We start from the raw sequence: 18,643 nt of genomic DNA, 5'->3' as shown, positions 1-18,643 counted from the left end.
TAATTTCTCCTCATAAAGGTATAATTTCTCTTTTTGACTTTTTCCATGCTTTTATTCTCTGGTAGGTCCCCAAGTGTATCCTGACTGAACATTTATGCATTTATGGATGAGCAGAAAGTGCAGACGGTCTAGGGGTAAGTTACCAAAGTCACGACCTTGCCCTGACCTGGGTTAAGGAAGTGGTCATGCAGCTCTGGACAAAGCTGTGGAGGAGAGAGACTGAGAGGCCAGGCGGTCGTGCCTGAACAATAGCTGCCGCACATTCAGCCTGCGAGTTACACAAAGGCCAGAGCTGCCCCCTTCACCCTAGTCACACCTCACCATAGAGCTGGCATTTCACACTCCTCTGTGAACAGCCATTCAATCAAACTACTGTTTAACTTGTTTTTTTGGGTCTTGTTTTTTAAAATTGCGACATCATCTGTGTTGGACCCTGGCACATACTGCTCCGTATTTTCTCAGTTAGCTTGTAGGTTTCATGGTTGAATTTTTTTTACAAGCTTATATTGTGCTGTTGTTTTGATTAAGATAAAAGTAGTATTTGATTCAAATTTAAATATTTAAATCTAGTCAAGGAAATCTAATAACATAACAGTGACCATGACATTTTAGATTAGGTTTAGTGTGAATGTGTGCAGTGTAGCTGATTGGTACACTACTGTTCAAAAGTTTGGGGTCAGTGAGATTTTTTTTTACGTTTTTGAAAGAAGTCTCTTATGCTCACCAAGGCATTTAGTTGATGAAAAATACAGTAAAAAAAAAAAGGAATATTGTGAAATATAATTACAATTTATATTATAATTACAATTTATTATTTACAATTTTTTTTTCTATTTGAATATATTTTAAAATTAAATTTATTCATGTAATGGCAAATTTGAATATATTTTAAAATGTAATTTATTAAAGCTGAATTTTCAGCAGGCATTACAGTTTTCAGTGTCACATGATCCTTCAGAAATTCTAATTTGTTCATTTGGTGCTCAATAAACATTTCTTATTATTATCAATGTTGAAAAAAAAAATAGTGCTGCTCCATTTTTTTTTTTTGTGGAAACATTTTTTCAAATAACAAGTTTAAAAGAACAGCATTTATTTGAAATAGAAATATTTAGCAAAATGTTACTGTCATTACCGTTTGTCTTTACTGTCACTTGATCAATTCATTGCATCATTGCTGAATAAAAGCACTAATATATAGTAAAATAATAATATAAAATAATATAGTAACACTATAAAATAATATAAAATTATCTTACTGACCCTAAACTTTTGAACAGTAGTGTATGGTCAGATTTAGACAAAAAAAAAAGTACCAAAACATATGTAACTTTTTGTTACATTGTGGTCTTGGAAGTACCATGTTGTACCAAAATATTGAATATTACAAAGTACCATACTATTACCATGTGATACAAAACTGAAAATATGATTAAAAAAAGTGGTTGATTTATGATTTATCTGAATCAGTACCAGGCACTGCATGCATAATTCCCATTAGGACCACAGATAGGCCCATATAACCAGGTCCTGGCGTGAGCAGAAGATGCTCATAGTTTCATGGGGCCGACTGCTCCGTAGGGAGTCAGAGGCCCTAAAAGATTCTTTGTCTGAGTCGAGTGCCCTACAGCAAGACCTAAGAGGAGGACTCTACAAGCCCCCCCTCCTTGTTACTCAATGGACTACTCCACCCCATTACCTGTCCCGGCTCTGGATCAAGGTGTGGGGGCTGCATATCAAACAGTCTCAGACCTTTGATGTTCAGAGAAACACAAACACTGATCTGACCCGAGTCGTAACAGCTTATTTGTCCCCTTTAGTCATTCATAGCCTCCTTGTTGAATGTCTATGCCTTCAAAGGCTCTTCTCTATTGGTCTGGCTTACAGTAGCCATGCTGGCTTTGAGAGGTCTGTGACCCACTATGTCGAAGGTCTGGAGGGAGGCCATCTGGCTTCCTGCTAGATTTGATATTGATTTATTGGTTGTACATGTGAAGATAGGAGAACACCAGCTGCTAGGAGCCCAGGTCTATCTAGTACTTTGCAAGACTAAATGGCTCTCCTGAAAGCTTCTCGGTGCTCATAGTAATTATTCTTCATGACCTAAATAGCCTATATCAGGGATTCCCAAACTTTTTTGTCAGCCAAACCCTTTTGAACTGAAATATTTGTTCTGACTTTTAAAGTTAATATATCAGTCATTTAACAAATCAGTAATTTTGCCTGTTCTTGGTTCTCTGATGCTGGTTGCAGGTAAACAAATATAATATTTTAATATTTATTTTTATTTAAAATATATTATGTTTTCTTTTGAATTAGTTATTCGTATAAAATTTTCAACTAATGAACCCCCTGCAGTTTCCTCGCAGCCCTGGCCTATATCAATCCGATGCAGTTAGACAGTATGACATATGATTATAATATATTATATAGTGTTTATTATACTTAAACATTACAAAACTTATGGCACAATCCATACAGTCCATACATTTCATTAAAGAATATTCCCTTTCTGTGGAGTTTGAGTTAGTCAGCTATCTGCAGTCTTCCCAGGTAAAGGGTGTCAGATCAGCCCTTTTCTTCCAGATTATCTCCACAACCCCTCTATCTTTCCCCCCTCCTCCCACCCCACCTGGCAGCAGGCTGTGATGTGGCTGTGTTCTTGATAATGAGGTGAGAACTTTATTGCTCTTGTCTCTGGCCTGGCACCAGTTTGCTAGAGGGGGCCTGTTTCCATTCCAGCACTGACTGACAAAGAGCGCCCTCTTTTGATGCTTTACATTCACAACAGATTAGATCATGTTAGATCATGCGAGGAGTTCAAAAAAGGATTGTGGAGAGCCCTAAATAGTTTAAAATGGCTTTACATTATGTAAATATTGCCAAGAACATTTAATCGTCATATATCATATATAATATGGATTAAAGAGGGTGAGAAAGAGAGCCTAGGTCAGACTTGAGTCAGTCTCTCTTCCTCCAGCACTCCATTTCAAAGCCAGGGATCAAGGGCAGACTTGCGCATGGCATACAGTGAATGACAATAGCTTTCCCCTCCGCTCGCAGCCCCCTTAAGTATAGAGAAGAGCAAGACAAAGGAGCTCTGAAAGTTCCCGGGTTAATAAGTTCAGGACACACAGTCAGTGCGGGAGTCAGGAAGGACACTGTGTGAATTCAAGAGGAAGTCAGTGCCCTATCCACTATAGTAGATGCAGATCACAGAGGAGGCGGGCTAGAATGGGTAAAAGTGAATAAACAAAGGTGAGAACATGATTGAGAGACACATTAAAGAGGCCCGAGAAGATACTTTCTCTCGGTAGCACACAATGTGTCCGTCTTGTCAAGTGGCTCGTCCACTAATTGATAAGATCCAGCACATGCGCACACTTCACACCTGATCTTTCATAAGTATCACTCCATTATCTCGTCATTGGAGCCGCATACATATGACTGAAAGATCAAAGGGGTCCTTCTTGTCACGTACAAAGGAAGTGCCGGGACTTTTACTGCTTCTGAGGGCTGAAAATTCACTCATTCTCACTGCGGCCAGATCACAATGACAGTCAACGTGACTGTAAATATTGAAAGTGTAAATATAGTAACTCCCTGAGAAGGATGTATACAGTTCACCAAATATGACATAGAAGTATAACATAAACCTCGGTTAACTTGAGTGGTGCTTTGTGAAACTGAATTGATATTGAACCAATATGCAATGATAAAACATCTTCCATACTGTACCAGCCCCCCGCACAATGCTGTGGTCTTTTGAACAGACTGTCATTTCCTTCTCGGGGCACTGTTATTCCAGTAGCCTTTGTGAAAAAGCCAAGTGGCCCTTCTACAGACAGGAGGTGGGCTCTTCACAGGCAGCTGAGGTTGTCGACTCAGCAGGGGAGGGAGGCGCACATCGCAGGGGGATACAGGCTGAAAACAAACACTAGCCCTAACAGGAAAGGAACTACAAGACCCTGCTGGGAAATTAGGGGGACTCGTGCTCATTTTCATACATAGGCCAAGATGCTACAATGTGGCATCCTTTATCGTGTTTGTTGTCGTGAAGGGTATGTCTGGCATGGAGAAGTTGTTTACGTAACTCAACAGTTTGGTGCATTAAGACAGTATACCCACAAAACTAGTGTCTGCTTTGAAGATAAAACCTGACTTCAAAGTGATAAAAAGCCATAAGATTCGTGAACAAGATGGGTTCCCCACTTAACTGATATTGATACTGTTGCAACTGGCAGTATACAACCACCTTCAGTGCTTGTGTAGTAAAACAATACTTCTACTTTTATATATTGTGAATTGCTCAGCTAATAATATTTCATTAATGCATTGGAGTACAACATTAATAATATGAATAAATATATCTTCCTCATATGCATTCCATTACTAATATTAATACTTCACATGCATCATTTCATTGTAACAGAGATTAACATTTTTTTCCTTTTGTAAATGTACTCTTAAACTAACTGTGGTTGTGGGTAAAGACTGCCATCTGCTGGCTGTCTGACTATGGATCTTGTTTGACTGATATATATATATATATATATATATATATATATATATATATATATATATATATATATATATATTTGTCTATTTATTAATGGAAAGAATATATTTAACTTCTTAAAAAGCAATATATTTATGAAAATTAACTTTTGTATACAAGGAAAATTCACATTAAATTAAATTGTATGCATATTTATATATTGAAATATGTAGTTACATTATCGTTCAAAAAGGGGGCTGTAGCATACATTTTTTATGTTTTTAAAATGTTCATAAAAGCTGCATTTATTTATTTCAAAAACAGAAAAAAAACCCAGTAATACTGTAAGATATTACTATATATATATATATATCTATATCTATATATATATATATATATATATATATATATATATATATATATATATATATATAAATTATTATTATTCCTGCGATGGTAAAGCTGAATTTTCAGCATCATTACTTCAGTCTTCAGTGTCACATGATCCTTTAGAAATCATTGATTTGGTGCTAAAGAAACATTTCTTATTATCAATGTTAAAAACAGTTGTGCTACTTCATATTTTTGTAGAAACCGTGATTTTTTTTAATGCACCTTGTTAATAAAAGTATTAATTTCTTTAAAAATAATAATAAAAAATCTTACTGACCCCAAATTTTTGTGCACTTTCTGTATGTATGCTAATATATAGCGGTGACTGCATTCTATATGAAGAATGGTGTGCGTTTCAAATATTTTACTTTTCTATAGAAAGTTTGATTTGTATATTTCTATTTTAGAATTTATTAAATATGCCTAAAATATACAATAAACCTCATTTTACCCAATTCAAAATACATGTTATAAGTATAATGTGATAATTGTACTATAGGAAGAATTTAAAAACACTGAACCAAAAACTACTACTGTGGACTATTGTTAAGACTTTCATCTGTATTGTATTTTATTTAATATAATTATTTAAACTGTATATTTTATGTACATAGCTACAAGCGTTATTTTGTTTAGAGTATAATTATTCAACTTCAATTCAACAATTGAAGATTCAACATAGCTTCAATCCATGATTTTGGGCCAAGACTGCCATCTGCTGGTCACTTACTGGTACTTTTCTGCTGCCACACTACACCAATCACAAATCCAGATTTATCTGGAAAATATTGTTCATAATAAACATTAATTTAGCTATATTTATACATTTTTTTACGCTTTTTCATATTATTCAGATAATAACCACATAATAGAGATTCATTGTGTGTGAGAGGTCTTTTGAGAAAAACAAAACATTATGGAGTTTAAGTTCAAAATGTACAGGATTTCCATATTTTATTAACGTAAACAGCCTCCAAACACTAGTCTACATAAATATAGTGGAATTTTCTGCATCTGTGGTTTAAAATAAAAAATATGTTCACAACTAGAGTCCCTCCCGTGACACTCGGTCATTTTTATTTAATATATTTAGCTGTCTTCGTTTTAAATAATGGCCTTTTCTAAAATCTGCTCTATATGGTCCATCCATCCTTTATTTTTCATCAGATTTGCATAAGCCTAAAATGAAAAAGGAAAGCACATTAACTGTGTTTATGGCTGTCTGGGACATACGATATTGTTTGTGTCATTTCTTTCCATCTATAGCTTTTTGACAGCTAGGATTGATTTTGCATGCAACCAAACTTGCGTTTGCACAAACTACACCCCGCCTTCCCCAAAATATCCACCAATGTGACTGTCCGCTGAACCACAAGCTGAGCTGCAGCTGGATGGCTGTATGATAAACAAAACAGTTAGTGTTCATTTTCACACGTTTGTTATTTTTCCTTCAACGGCTGGAGAAGAAAATCATTTTTCTTATGAAGTATGGCCATAGTCAAAAAGGACGACCGACTGACAAGTTCTCAAAGTTTACTGTGCGTCGGCTTTGCCGGGATTTTTAGCAAAACTGTAACGTCACCTCTGGAAGTCGTAAAGATTTTGAGTCAAATAGGAACATTTCACTGTAAACGAGGATTTCTGCACAGCTTTGTTTTGATTTGTCAGAATGAGGGACTTCGAGCATTTTGGAAGGGTAATATGGTTTCCTGTCTGCGGTTGTTCCCCTACAGTGCCATACATTTAGCAACTTACAAAAAGTAAGTATTAGACATTTTAATGCTTTAATTGTTAATTATGAATACTTGATAATTAGCATTTACGACCGATGTACGTTTCTTAAGATATGATAGACGTTTCGATCAGCTGTGATGGTAAACAAAGACAACCGGAAGTTGACGTGTTAGCTTGATAGCGTTTGAAAGTAGAAGAGTGGAAAGAATTGAATTATAAATTAATTATATTCTAACAAGATATGGCTCGTTTAAATGTACTTAAGGAGCTACATTTACGACAGATCGTTTAAAGAAATTATTTAACCCCTTTGCTTCATTAGCTTAGCTTACTTCTGTAGCGGGGGTTTACGTTAGTTCATCGTGATGTCACACATCACGCCTTCATGTCCTGACCAATCACGTAGCTCAGAAAACCAGCGCGTTGATGTGGTGTCATCCTGCCAGAGGGATGCAGCGGGTTTGGCTTTAATTCTGCGAAATGCATTCATAAAACGAGTGCGGTGTCAATTTCAGCTGTAGTGTTTCCATGGATATAATAAACCATGCACTTGGCAACGCTTATCAGCGTTCAGCTCAGCCTGTGCCTGTCCATAAACGAAAGTACTTAATGTCACGTGTTCATGCTGCATGGGTTAACCAGACGTCGGAAAGACCCGTACATAGTGTTCCAGTATTCCAGGAAAAAGAGTGGAGGGTGTATTCCGATTCCGACCTGTTTTGAACACATTGTTCCTATTAAAAGAATACGTGTGTGCTTCTCGAATGCAAGTTTATGTTGGTTAATAGTCATTTTTTTTTTAGTAAAGAATATCATTTTCTAGTATTTTTAGTACAGCTATTAACATTATCTATATAATAATTATGTAATGAACACTAGCCTCTCTCTCCCTCTCTATGTATGTATGCATATGTACAGTACTGTATAAAAGTCTTATGCACGGTAATATTTTCACACAAAAAAAGGCTTTTAAGCCAGTTATTTATATATTTTGCTGTTGTGTTTCAGTAGGAAATGTCAGTTTACATTTCCAAACAATTCTTTTGGAGTTAATTGTAATAATCCAGTGAGATTTTTGTATGATCTGATCATCATCAAGTCTGTCTGGGACTACATGAAGAAACAGAAAAAAACTGAGACAGACTAAATCCACATGAACTGCAGCAACGTCTCCAAGATTCTTGAAGAAACCGACCTGCAAAGCTACCTGAAAAACTGTGCAAGTGTACCTGAGACATCTGTTTTAAAGGGTGCTCACACTAAATATTTGATTTAGTTAATAGAAGTTAATTGATAAAATCATTATTTTTGAAAGCATCCTCACTTTATAGCATTGTTACACAACTCTGTAAAACTCAGTACTGTAGCTTTGCAGGTAGGTTTATTCAAGCATCTTGGAGACTTTGCTGCAATTCATCTGGATTTAGTCTGTCTCAGTTTATTTCTGTTTCTTCATTTAGTCCCAACTGGACTTGATGATGATCAGATCATACAAACTGTTGTCAAACTCCTTGTGCATACAAAAATCTCACTGGATTATTATAATTAATTGCAAAAGGAATGTTTGGAAATGTAAACTGATATTTCCTACTGACACACTACAGCAAAAGATATAAATAACTAGCTTGAAACAAAATCTTTTTTTGTTGTTGTTGTGAAAATACTAATATACTAATGTGCCTAGGCTTTTTCACAGTACTATGTGTGTGTGTATATACATATATACTCAACTATTATAATTATATTTGTAAAATTTACAAACTTTTTAGTAATACATAAACTGTAAAAAAAGCACTGTACTACAAAATGTACTGGCAGAAAATTAGCGTACTTTCCTTCAACTTTAAAACACAATCCCCCGGTTTCAGACAAGGCTTAAGCTAGTCCTAGACTAAAATGCATGTTTGAGCTGATTTAACTGAAAGCAACTTATACTGACATATTAAAATATGTCAGTGCCACTGTTTTGTCTCAAGATGTACCCAGTAATGTTTTTTTCTAGTGTAAGTTTATAAAAGATACTTAAATATTCTAATCGAACTAAGCCCTAATCCTGGTTTAGGCTAAGCCCGGTCTGTGAAACCAGGCCAATGAGTAATTCAAAATATCATTAAAACACTTGTAAAATATAAGCAGAACATTGCTACAAATTAACAAGGTACATTGTGCTGTATGTTTATGTACTTTTCTTGAATTGTATTAAGTTTAACTAAAAGCATTAGCCTTTAGATCAGTAGGTCTTTAAGATCATGAGAATATATCAGTTGTGTCTGGTATATATGACTAGTACTCTACACTTATCAAAAATGCTTACTATTGTATTCTATTTTTGGCAGTATCGTCCACCTTCACATTGATGAACTGGGTGATATCTCACAATGGAGAGCCATAGTAGCCGGTGGGCTGGCAGGCATATCTGCTGCTCTAGCAACATATCCGTTGGAGGTGGTTGAAACCAGACTTATTGCTCAGAATTGCCAAGAACCAACTTACAGAGGGTTGCTGCATTCTCTCTCCAGCATCTACAGAAATGAAGGACTTCAAGCTCTCTACAGGGGGTTTTCCCTCACAGTGTTAGGTATGTATTAGTTCAGATCCTGTTTGACCTCAATATCATTAAATTACGCTAAATCTGATTTTAAAAAACAAGCTCATAACCTTCTAATGAATAATAGTATTACAATTCTGCTTAAAGAGTTGATGGAAATTTATGTTTGGATTACTGTGGAATAGGCGCTGTTCCCTTCTCTATTGGCTGCTATGCGGTGTATGTCAATTTGGATAAGCTGTGGCAGGAGCGGCATGTTCGCTTCACGTCTTTGCAGAACTTCATCAATGGCTGTCTTGCGGCAGGAGTTGCACAGACTCTCTCCTTCCCCTTTGAAACTGTTAAAAAGAAGATGCAGGTGAGAATGGAATGCAGGTGATGGGTGTCTATGTCTCGCCACAAGGGGGCACAATGTTACCAGTGTCACAGACTGTGTCTACCTAAAGTTGTAAAAAGTTGATTTTAAGAATGAAACTTATTTTTAAGTTTATATATATTTTAAGTAAATATATTTTATTTTTTAATATATATATTTATATATACAGTAGTCAACATTTGAAGTGGATCAAAACCTTCTTCTTAGGACAACTTAATTCTTAGGACAACTTTTTTGATCCACTTCAAATGTTGACTACTGTATATATAACTTTAAATAGTCTGTGCAACAGGTCACACAGAACAATGCTGGACACCATTATGAAGGACACAAGACCTTGCGGCAGCTGAGAATGTACATAGTGTCCAGTGTCTGCCTATGCCAAAGATAAATTGTCTAAAGTTAGCTGACCTTTCACACGCACAACACACATAGTGGTACATCTGATCTGGTTCCTATATGTTTTGTTTTGCTCTACAAACAGCCAAACTAGAAATTAAAAGTTCTGCTTTTTTTCTCTTTTGCAAGTTAAATTCCATTGTCACAAATAAATGACAGAAGCTGCTAAATATTCTGAGACAGTTTGGTGCTTAAAAAAAGTATCTATTGACACAATCAACACAGTACAGAAAACACATCAAGAGGGTTTAGGGGTAGGTAAATGTAGGAAAATGTGTTATAGTAGGGCAATCTGTTCAAAACAAATATACATAAATTGAATAAAAAATGAAAAAAAAAATCTTATTTGATCATCTACACTAGACAATATATTTTTTTCTATAAACAATATTGTCAGTATTCTCATATCCAAGTATTTCATAATGATCAGGATTATTTCTCCAATCATTATTTTAGGCCCAGAGTCTTCTTTTGCCCCATTGTGGAGGAGTTGATGTCCATTTTAATGGAATGATAGACTGCTTCAGACAGGTCATCAAGAACAAGGGTGTCATGGCTCTTTGGAGTGGCCTTACAGCAAACACGGTGAAGGTGACGTCTATTTTATGTGCTTACGTGGTGAGATAGATAAAAATAACCCAAGCACTGTATGTTTTCTGTGTAAATGGTCATACAAATAAAAAAAAAAAAAAAAAAAAAAAACTGAAGGGGTTGTATTACACAAACATATTGCTCCTTGCTCTCAATGAAATTAATACAACAAATTGTAACATGAGTCTCTTTAGCAGACTCTGCATGAAATAGTATGCTAATATGTTTTCAGTGGATGTTTGTGGAAACAAATAATGCATTTCCACTTCCTTTTTAATGATATTATGTTTTATTTTGTTCATTACAGATTGTCCCGTATTTTGGTCTGCTCTTCAGTTGCTTTGAGATGTGTAAGCAAGTCTGCCTTTACCGGAATGGCTATATCATTTCTCCACTAAGCTACAAACTTACACCAGGCGTGGACCAAAGCCTGGGCCCATATGAACTGCAGGAGTTTAAGCGCTACCTGAGAAACAGAAAATCGCACAAAGCACAGAGTTCATCCATAGGGAACCGCTGGTAACTATTCCAGGAGTTATCAGGAATAAACAGTACTCTGCAAGAACAGTGCATTGATATTAAGTGTATGTACTGCAGAAATGCACAGTGTATTATTCAAACTGGTACTTTGCGAATTATATTACGTCTTATTGTATTTAACTTCCGATATGGTATTTTAAGGATTCTGCACATACGTACATGAAGCACAGTCCATTTCTTACATTCTACAGTACCTCAAACACATCAGACAGCCCCTTAAAGGAAAATAGTGTGTCTTTGAGATATTATTAAAGGTGCCCTTTCATTTCAACATTGACATGTATTGCTTTTAGCTTCACACTCCACTGAAATGGTGTTTTTAAGAGCTGTTTAATCACTTCTCAGGAAAATATGTTGAACATCATTTCAACAGTATACAGCAATGCCTTTGTCAAACAAAGTATTAGTCTTTTACTGGATTTTAGCTCTTTGGCCTTTTTAAAGGTTGTCTCTTATTTATGAACCACATGCTTTTAAGGTCATATTGTGGCGCAGTTTTGGCATTGGCTTACTTTTGAGTATATATGACGATTTTGAATCTGCATTCTAATGATCTGGACATTCAGTAACCCAGTAATTAACGACTCTGATTCAGCTGTAATAAGGACAGGATCTGTTTAAAAGTGTATTTGTGGCATGAAATTTTGGACATGTTAAGATAAAATCTTAAAGCACTGTAAAAAATTATGAAGTATAAGCAATAAACATCTTAGTCCTTATTTCATTATCCGTTGATTTTTATATTATACAAACAAAAGTGAATTGCATTAGTAGAAATGTCAGTGATTCAGATAGTATTGATTTTGTATTGCCTTCTGTGGTCACATGTTCCCAAATGGATCACTCGCTTCGCCACAGTCAAAAGTCATGTGAAGGACTTTGCACTGACATGTTGGCCTTTTTCCTCTCACACACATGCCCTTGGAGATCATTAACTGAAGGCAGGCAGCGATCTAGCTAGTAGCAAACATGCATGCTATGTCACCTTGGAGAACTGCTTCTTGGCTTGACAGCTGAAAGGAAAAACTGGACAATCCTGATTCTCTTGCTATATACTGTACTGTCAGTGTGTATCAAAAACAGTGCAAAAAAGAGTGTGCTTTTTACATATTATTAGTCATGAATTGTTGGCTACTTGGAAACACATTTTTCTCCAGTTTTAAAAACTTCCTGTTGTCATTTACACTGTCCACCTTGAGAAGGCTTAAGGTTACTTTACTAACTACGAGCCATTCATCTTCGTCATCACGTGATGGTCCCGCCTTGTGGAATCTGTGACGTTTGGTCTGCAGTCCAATCAAATCTGAGAAGCGGCGAGTACGTTTTTCTCTCGCGAGACGAACCTTTTAAAAACGTCGCTTCAACTTTTCAATCGGCCATTTCGAATCAGCCGGCATTCCACGCTAGTCCTGCGGCAGAGCGGGATATACCTCTTCAAGCGACACCTCTCCAAGAACACCTAACAATGAACGAGACCGCCATCTCTTTCGCCAAGGACTTCTTGGCCGGTGGTATTGCCGCTGCTATCTCTAAAACCGCCGTGGCCCCCATCGAGAGAGTCAAGCTACTGCTTCAGGTATATATATATACGTTGTAATATTGTCTAATATTATTAAATCCTAGATTTTTCTTTTTAAATGAGATTTTATAATGGGCGAAAATGTGAATACAACCAGCACGGTGTAATCCTCGAAGAGTTGATGGTTAAAATAAATCTTCTAAGATTTTAACGTAATTGAATATTGAATGGAGATTAGCCTAACATAATAGTAAATGTCTTGGAGAACCTTAATCTCTCTTTGTGTGAATAACAGATGTTTTTTAGTACATTTTAAGCTGCTTAACTGATCTGGTCGTCAAATATTTCGTTATAGGATCGACTAGGCCTTAAGTGCTTGTAACCTTTAGCAGTCCTCCTCGAGAGAACGACCTGAGAAATGCCTCAATCGACAGCCAATTAGCATCCAAACGACTGGACTTTAACCGAGCTAAATGAGCTTTTTGCTTTGCTAAGGTTTTGAAAAAAAGTACTTTTCTTTTAAAACACTTCCGTAAAACACTGTAAACCAGCATCCTCGCTCGTCTTGCCAAGGTCGCGAGAAGGGGAGGCCTGTGACTAGCTAGGCCTTTATTGCTAGCTTGTAAGCTAACTCCGCTATTGTTTAAGAGGACACGTTGTTCTATGGGCGTATCATACACATATACATTGATTTAATGTTAAATATTTCTTGCTCGTACATTTTTACACACATTTAAGTGTTTTGTGATCAATTCCAGTCAATTTTTACAGAAACCAACTTACCGGAAGATATCACGTATTTTGCGCGTTGTCGGCTTCTTTAGTTTCGCATAATCGCGTGTTTCCTCTTCAGTTTTCTGTCAGGCCATCGCTATTTTAAACCATTTTCCGCTCAATTCCTTTTTTTTAGTTGCTTCAGTTTAGGACATTTTGTAATCTCAGAGGCTTAACTTCATTAAATCACTGTGTTTCAGTGAAATGTCTTTCATTGTGTGCATCCATTGACTTTCTGCTGTGTTTACAGGTGCAACATGCTAGCAAACAGATTACAGTGGATAAGCAGTACAAGGGCATTATGGACTGCGTGGTGCGCATTCCCAAGGAGCAGGGCTTCCTGTCGTTCTGGAGAGGAAACTTGGCCAATGTCATCAGATACTTCCCCACCCAGGCCCTCAACTTTGCTTTCAAGGACAAGTACAAGAAGGTCTTCCTTGATGGCGTGGACAAGCGCACCCAGTTCTGGAGGTACTTCGCTGGCAACCTGGCCTCAGGTGGTGCTGCCGGTGCCACATCCCTCTGCTTTGTGTACCCCCTCGACTTCGCAAGAACCCGTCTGGCTGCTGATGTCGGCAAGGCTGGAGCAGAGAGAGAGTTCTCTGGCCTGGGTAACTGCTTGGTAAAGATCTTCAGGTCTGATGGTCTCAAAGGATTGTACCAGGGCTTCAACGTATCTGTGCAGGGTATCATCATTTACAGAGCCGCCTACTTCGGTATCTACGACACAGCCAAGGGTGAGTCCACATTGCGTTTATGGTATCTTCAATGTATGCTTTTGCTGCATTCATTACATTTGCTCTTTTGTCTTTAGGTATGATGCCAGATCCCAAAAACACCCACATTGTTGTCAGCTGGATGATTGCTCAGACTGTGACTGCTGTTGCTGGTCTTACATCCTACCCCTTCGACACAGTCCGTCGTCGTATGATGATGCAGTCTGGCCGCAAAGGAGGTCAGTTGCTGCTTTACTTTTAAGGCCTTTCAAGTGTAAGTTCAAGCAGTAGATTAACTTTAAAATTTTTATTTTTTTTTTCCCCTCTGTTGCAGCTGACATCATGTACAGTGGCACAATTGACTGCTGGAAGAAGATCGCGCGTGATGAGGGTGGCAAGGCTTTCTTCAAGGGAGCCTGGTCCAATGTTCTCAGAGGCATGGGTGGTGCCTTTGTGCTGGTCTTGTATGATGAGCTGAAGAAGGTCATTTAAATGTTTCCTGTCCACCATTCAATGTGAGATGTTTAACTGTAACATATCTTGTACATTTGGAAGGACTCTCAAATTCCGCCTTATTTATAGGGACCAACTAGTATGTCAGTACTAGTTGTACTGGGGGAAATTGTTTCTGCGGTTTTCTTTTGCCCCGTTCATCTTATTTTTCTCCTTTTGTTCCCCTCGCCATACTGTCATTCCCAGAAAGAAAGATTGCCGGGTACTAAAATCTACCCGTTTTCCAGCCGGTGTGTTTTTAGTCATTGCATCAATAAAGACCCACAGAATGAACCTAAACCATAACTTGTCTTTTTTTTTTTTTTTTTTTTTTTTTTTTTTTTTTCATTTTCTTTTGCGTTACAGGTGTTGTAAGTGATTCAGCCATTTAGATTGTTTCCACCCTAAATTCAATCTAACACTGTCCCCACCCTTTAAAAATATGTCAGCAAACTGAACTAGCAGTGATTCACAGGAATTTCTGCAGACCCTTGACTTGTCAGATCAATGTGACTTCTCAAGGTTTTCAGTGTAGTGCATGGTATTAAAATAAATATCTTGCAGCACCTTTAAACACTACCACAGAAAGTTGTCACACAGAAGTGTCCAAGTGTTTATTCAAAGGCTAGACTTCACACATGCCTTTTAGACATGTTCCTGGATGTCAGGCAGTATCTTATTTCTTAAGATGCAACCTCATACCCTGTTGACCCTCCAGAGTTATGCTTGAGCCTGAGCCAAGGACAGCTGAGGGGATATTTGAGTCACTCATAATTCATTCCTTCAAAACTCATGATTTATTTGATGCCTACATGTTGCTGTATTATGAAATTTAAATGTCAAAATGTGTAACTTTGAATAGGCTGTTTATCTGCATCTTTACATTTGAGGTGATTTTTGAAGTTTTGGTTGCCAAAGAGAAAAATATCTGCAAATCAAGTTAACTTTAAAGCCAGAATCACATGAAACTAATTGAAAGGGGGAAATTACTGAAGCTTAATGGGGTCAGAAGGTCTTGGTGTTGCAGGTGACCTAATGTGTTACAAGAATGAACCAGCTGCAAGGCTAATGGCTCTCCAGTGTGATCCACTATTGGAAAAGGCGGCTCATGTACGCTCTTACGCTTAAAAACCTTGGTGACCTCTTAGCAGACAACAAGCTAGTCATAAATTAGCACACTAATCCGACCTTGTATCACCTTCACTTGAAGCGTGGAGAGTTGAGTGTGGTATTACAGGATGTTCAGCAGGGATAAATAGTGGATGGTGGTGATTAATACACTCTTGGCCTAGTGATTGCGTGCAACAAGTTTTTGAACGCTTTCTCTGGACTGTTTGATATTTAAGATTAAACTATGTTTAGGACTGTTCATTTTCATATACTTAAATGAAGCCCTTTTGATTGCTTCATATTCTACAATCACAAATATACATAGGAACTAATATTTTGGGATTCATTTCATTTTCATTATCTATGCAAGTATCAAGGAATTAAAAAAATTAATTTACCGCCTGTCCTGGCACTGTTAGTTGAGAAATGTTAAGTTTAGTGGAACAAATGAGAATTTCCATAATAGACCGCGTTATATGCGTTAACAGGATGAGCCGATTACACAAGAGTGCATGTTCACTCTTGTTGGACGTGACGTAATTCCTAGGAAGGCGGTTCAAACTTGCGCTGGCTGGCAGCAGGCTCTACACGCAGGTCACATGACTTGTACAGATTCGGTCGTATGGTTCTATTTTTACGGGTTTAATCTCTGGCTGGCAGTGGCAGCAGGCTCTACTCCACCATGTGACTGTAGAGGTTTAATCATATGCCAGCTGCCTGAATGAACCTGTCCAAGAATCCATTTCTCTTCTGCAGTGCTAACTGGATTGCTGATACTGCTTAAAAGGAAAGTGGTGGTACTTAACTAGCTAGTAGTGACGAGGCTTTTGATTCGTTCGGTAGACCCTTTTGCAGGCTAAAAGATTACCAGTAGGTGGCAGAGTTGTGTGATGAATTTGGTTTTATATATATATATATATATATATATATATATATATATATATATACACACACACACACATATATATATATATATATACATACATACCATGGCAGAAATGTCGGCATGGTAGTAGGGTGAATGGAGGTAAAATGGACCGTTTAAGCTTGACTGTACTGTGCTCAATGGGTTTACACTCAGAGCATAATAATGGTCTTTAATTAAAGAGACACTGCTGGTGGGTGTGGCCACACCTCTAAGGAGGACTCCCTCAGGGTGAATGGTAGAAAACCCTTTTACATAAGATTTTAATTTCCAACTTATAAGGTTCCTTACTAAATTTAAACAAATATTAGTTCTCGTTTTGTTTGTTTCTACAAATACAATGCAAATAAAATGTTTAAAAATGTGTTTGTTTTTTTGTAAGGTGTTTAAAATTGCTGGCCCACTTTGGCTTAATGTTTGAATGTGTTAGTGGGATTCAGGTAAAGTAGGCAACCTTTAAGCTTCAGTAATTATACTCAAATTCATTAAATAAATTGCAATTCACTGTTTTTTTTTTGTTTTTTTTGTAGCTGACATGTATAAACCTCTGGCATTGTTCATTTTTGGGTAAAACTTGTGTTGTTTAGGGTTAAAAAAAACCTGAAATGTATTTTTTTTTTTTTTTTCAGTGAAATCAATGTAATGTATTTTTGTTCAATATTTTTTATTTTGTATTTTGAGAGAATTTCATGGTGCTAATTCATATTTATGCAATAATTATGATCAATTTTTAAAAAAAATATATATTTTTTAATTTTTTAAAATTACTTTTCAATTAAAGCAGTATTTCATATTAAAATAGAGGCAAGTCCAAATCCAAATTTTGAAGGCAGATTAGTGTGAACTGGTGGGAGTAAAAAAAAAAAAAAAACATCTGTAATGCCATGGTTTAACCACTAGATTCCTATAAAAAAAGCTTATAAAAAGCTCTATAAAAAGGCTTATAAATTCTCTAGTTGTTTTTCAACATAAACACGTATTTTTATTAAGTTGTGGATTTGCATTTGCATATTGGTTTGATGTGACAGTTTTTGCATGAATTTTTACTACAGCCAGACCTGAACACAGAGAAAGACATTTTCTTAACATCAAAATTCAACAAAAATGAACAGGAATGCTTTATCAGAGGTTAATCAACCCTACTTCAACCTCTTATTTGAGTCTTCTGGCTCAATTTTGCCATATGGTTACAGCCGCACCAGTTCATTTGTGTGTATAATACTGTATTGCGTGTGTGTGTGTTTGTCTGTTTTGTACTCTTGATGTTTTAGACCCCTTGTCTGTGTTTTTACTGCATTGTGGCTGAATTAGCGATATTATTTGTGTCTGGAGGAATGTGTCTATTTTGTACTCTTGATATTTTAGAGTGTCACCCCTTCATTGCTGTGCACTTTTCTTTTTTGTATCATGGATGATTTGTAGATTGTACACAAAAAAATCGTTATATTTTTATAATTCCCATTAATTTCCTATGGTGGTCATTTTTGACCATGACCATTTAGCTTTTTCAAATCAAGTCCACAATATTTTTTGTGGTCACACAGTGACTGCCATAAAAGTAATATTGTTTTGTACTATTCAGATGAAGTAGCGATTTTTAAAATTTCTAAATATTTTAATACAACACCAGAGGGATAATAGGCTATACTTTTTTCGAAAACAGAAATTAATGTGCCTTCAGGAAATTCAAGTCAGAGATGGAAAGAAACAGCAGAAAGGAATGAAGGCGAGGCCTTATGTTCAATCTGTGGAGTGAAGAAAGGATGAGAGGAGCAACATTTAGATGTTCAAAGCATTGACAGTTTTTATTTTTGTAAAAAAAAAAAATTCACAATATGGCTACCATTTTAAATGTTCCTCTTATTAAATTTTTGTTAGCCTTGTTGCATGTGTTATAATCACATTTTTAATATGTTGTCATCAATATTCTGATACTCAGATTTCATTCAATTTACTGTCAACACAACATGTTTAATCAGTTGTTTTGAATTTTGCGCATGCATTGAGTGAACTGATCAATTTTACACA

At 36.5% G+C, this 18,643-nt stretch overlaps 2 protein-coding genes across 3 annotated transcripts; both read left to right on the top strand.

Annotated features, from left to right (window-relative positions):
* Positions 1 to 6,227: 6,227 nt before the first annotated feature.
* On the top strand, positions 6,228 to 11,798 carry slc25a43 (solute carrier family 25 member 43). 2 transcript variants are annotated; one of them, XM_048175734.1, is made up of 5 exons: positions 6,228 to 6,651; positions 8,962 to 9,203; positions 9,359 to 9,531; positions 10,405 to 10,566; positions 10,847 to 11,798. In XM_048175734.1, the coding sequence occupies exons 1-5, from the start codon at positions 6,380 to 6,382 to the stop codon at positions 11,060 to 11,062; spliced, it is 1,065 nt and encodes a 354-aa protein (XP_048031691.1). In that variant the 5' UTR covers positions 6,228 to 6,379; the 3' UTR covers positions 11,063 to 11,798. The 2 variants fall into 2 exon arrangements, with proteins under 2 accessions (XP_048031691.1, XP_048031692.1); XM_048175735.1 differs by having other exon boundaries at positions 6,231 to 6,651; positions 10,405 to 10,539.
* Positions 11,799 to 12,434: 636 nt separating this feature from the next.
* On the top strand, positions 12,435 to 14,880 carry slc25a5 (solute carrier family 25 member 5). Its single transcript, XM_048175732.1, has 4 exons — positions 12,435 to 12,655; positions 13,623 to 14,109; positions 14,187 to 14,327; positions 14,423 to 14,880. Exons 1-4 carry the CDS (start codon positions 12,545 to 12,547, stop codon positions 14,578 to 14,580), a joined length of 897 nt encoding a protein of 298 aa, XP_048031689.1. The 5' UTR covers positions 12,435 to 12,544; the 3' UTR covers positions 14,581 to 14,880.
* The last annotated feature ends 3,763 nt before the right edge of the window (positions 14,881 to 18,643 follow it).

The sequence above is a fragment of the Megalobrama amblycephala genome, linkage group LG23 (genome assembly GCF_018812025.1).
Source record: "Megalobrama amblycephala isolate DHTTF-2021 linkage group LG23, ASM1881202v1, whole genome shotgun sequence".
NCBI lineage: Eukaryota > Metazoa > Chordata > Actinopteri > Cypriniformes > Xenocyprididae > Megalobrama > Megalobrama amblycephala.
The sequence above is the reverse complement of the archived record's forward strand: the minus strand, read 5'-3'. Positions and strand labels throughout refer to the sequence as shown.

Coding starts and splice junctions, on each gene's coding strand:
- slc25a5 (XM_048175732.1), top strand. CDS start 12,545: ATGAACGAGACCGCCATCTCTTTCGCCAAGGACTTCTTGGCCGGTGGT. Junction 12,656..13,622: donor GAGTCAAGCTACTGCTTCAG/GTATATATATAT, acceptor CTGTGTTTACAG/GTGCAACATGCTAGCAAACA. Junction 14,328..14,422: donor GCAGTCTGGCCGCAAAGGAG/GTCAGTTGCTGC, acceptor CCTCTGTTGCAG/CTGACATCATGTACAGTGGC.
- slc25a43 (XM_048175734.1), top strand. CDS start 6,380: ATGGCCATAGTCAAAAAGGACGACCGACTGACAAGTTCTCAAAGTTTA. Junction 9,532..10,404: donor CTGTTAAAAAGAAGATGCAG/GTGAGAATGGAA, acceptor TCATTATTTTAG/GCCCAGAGTCTTCTTTTGCC. Junction 10,567..10,846: donor CTATTTTATGTGCTTACGTG/GTGAGATAGATA, acceptor TGTTCATTACAG/ATTGTCCCGTATTTTGGTCT.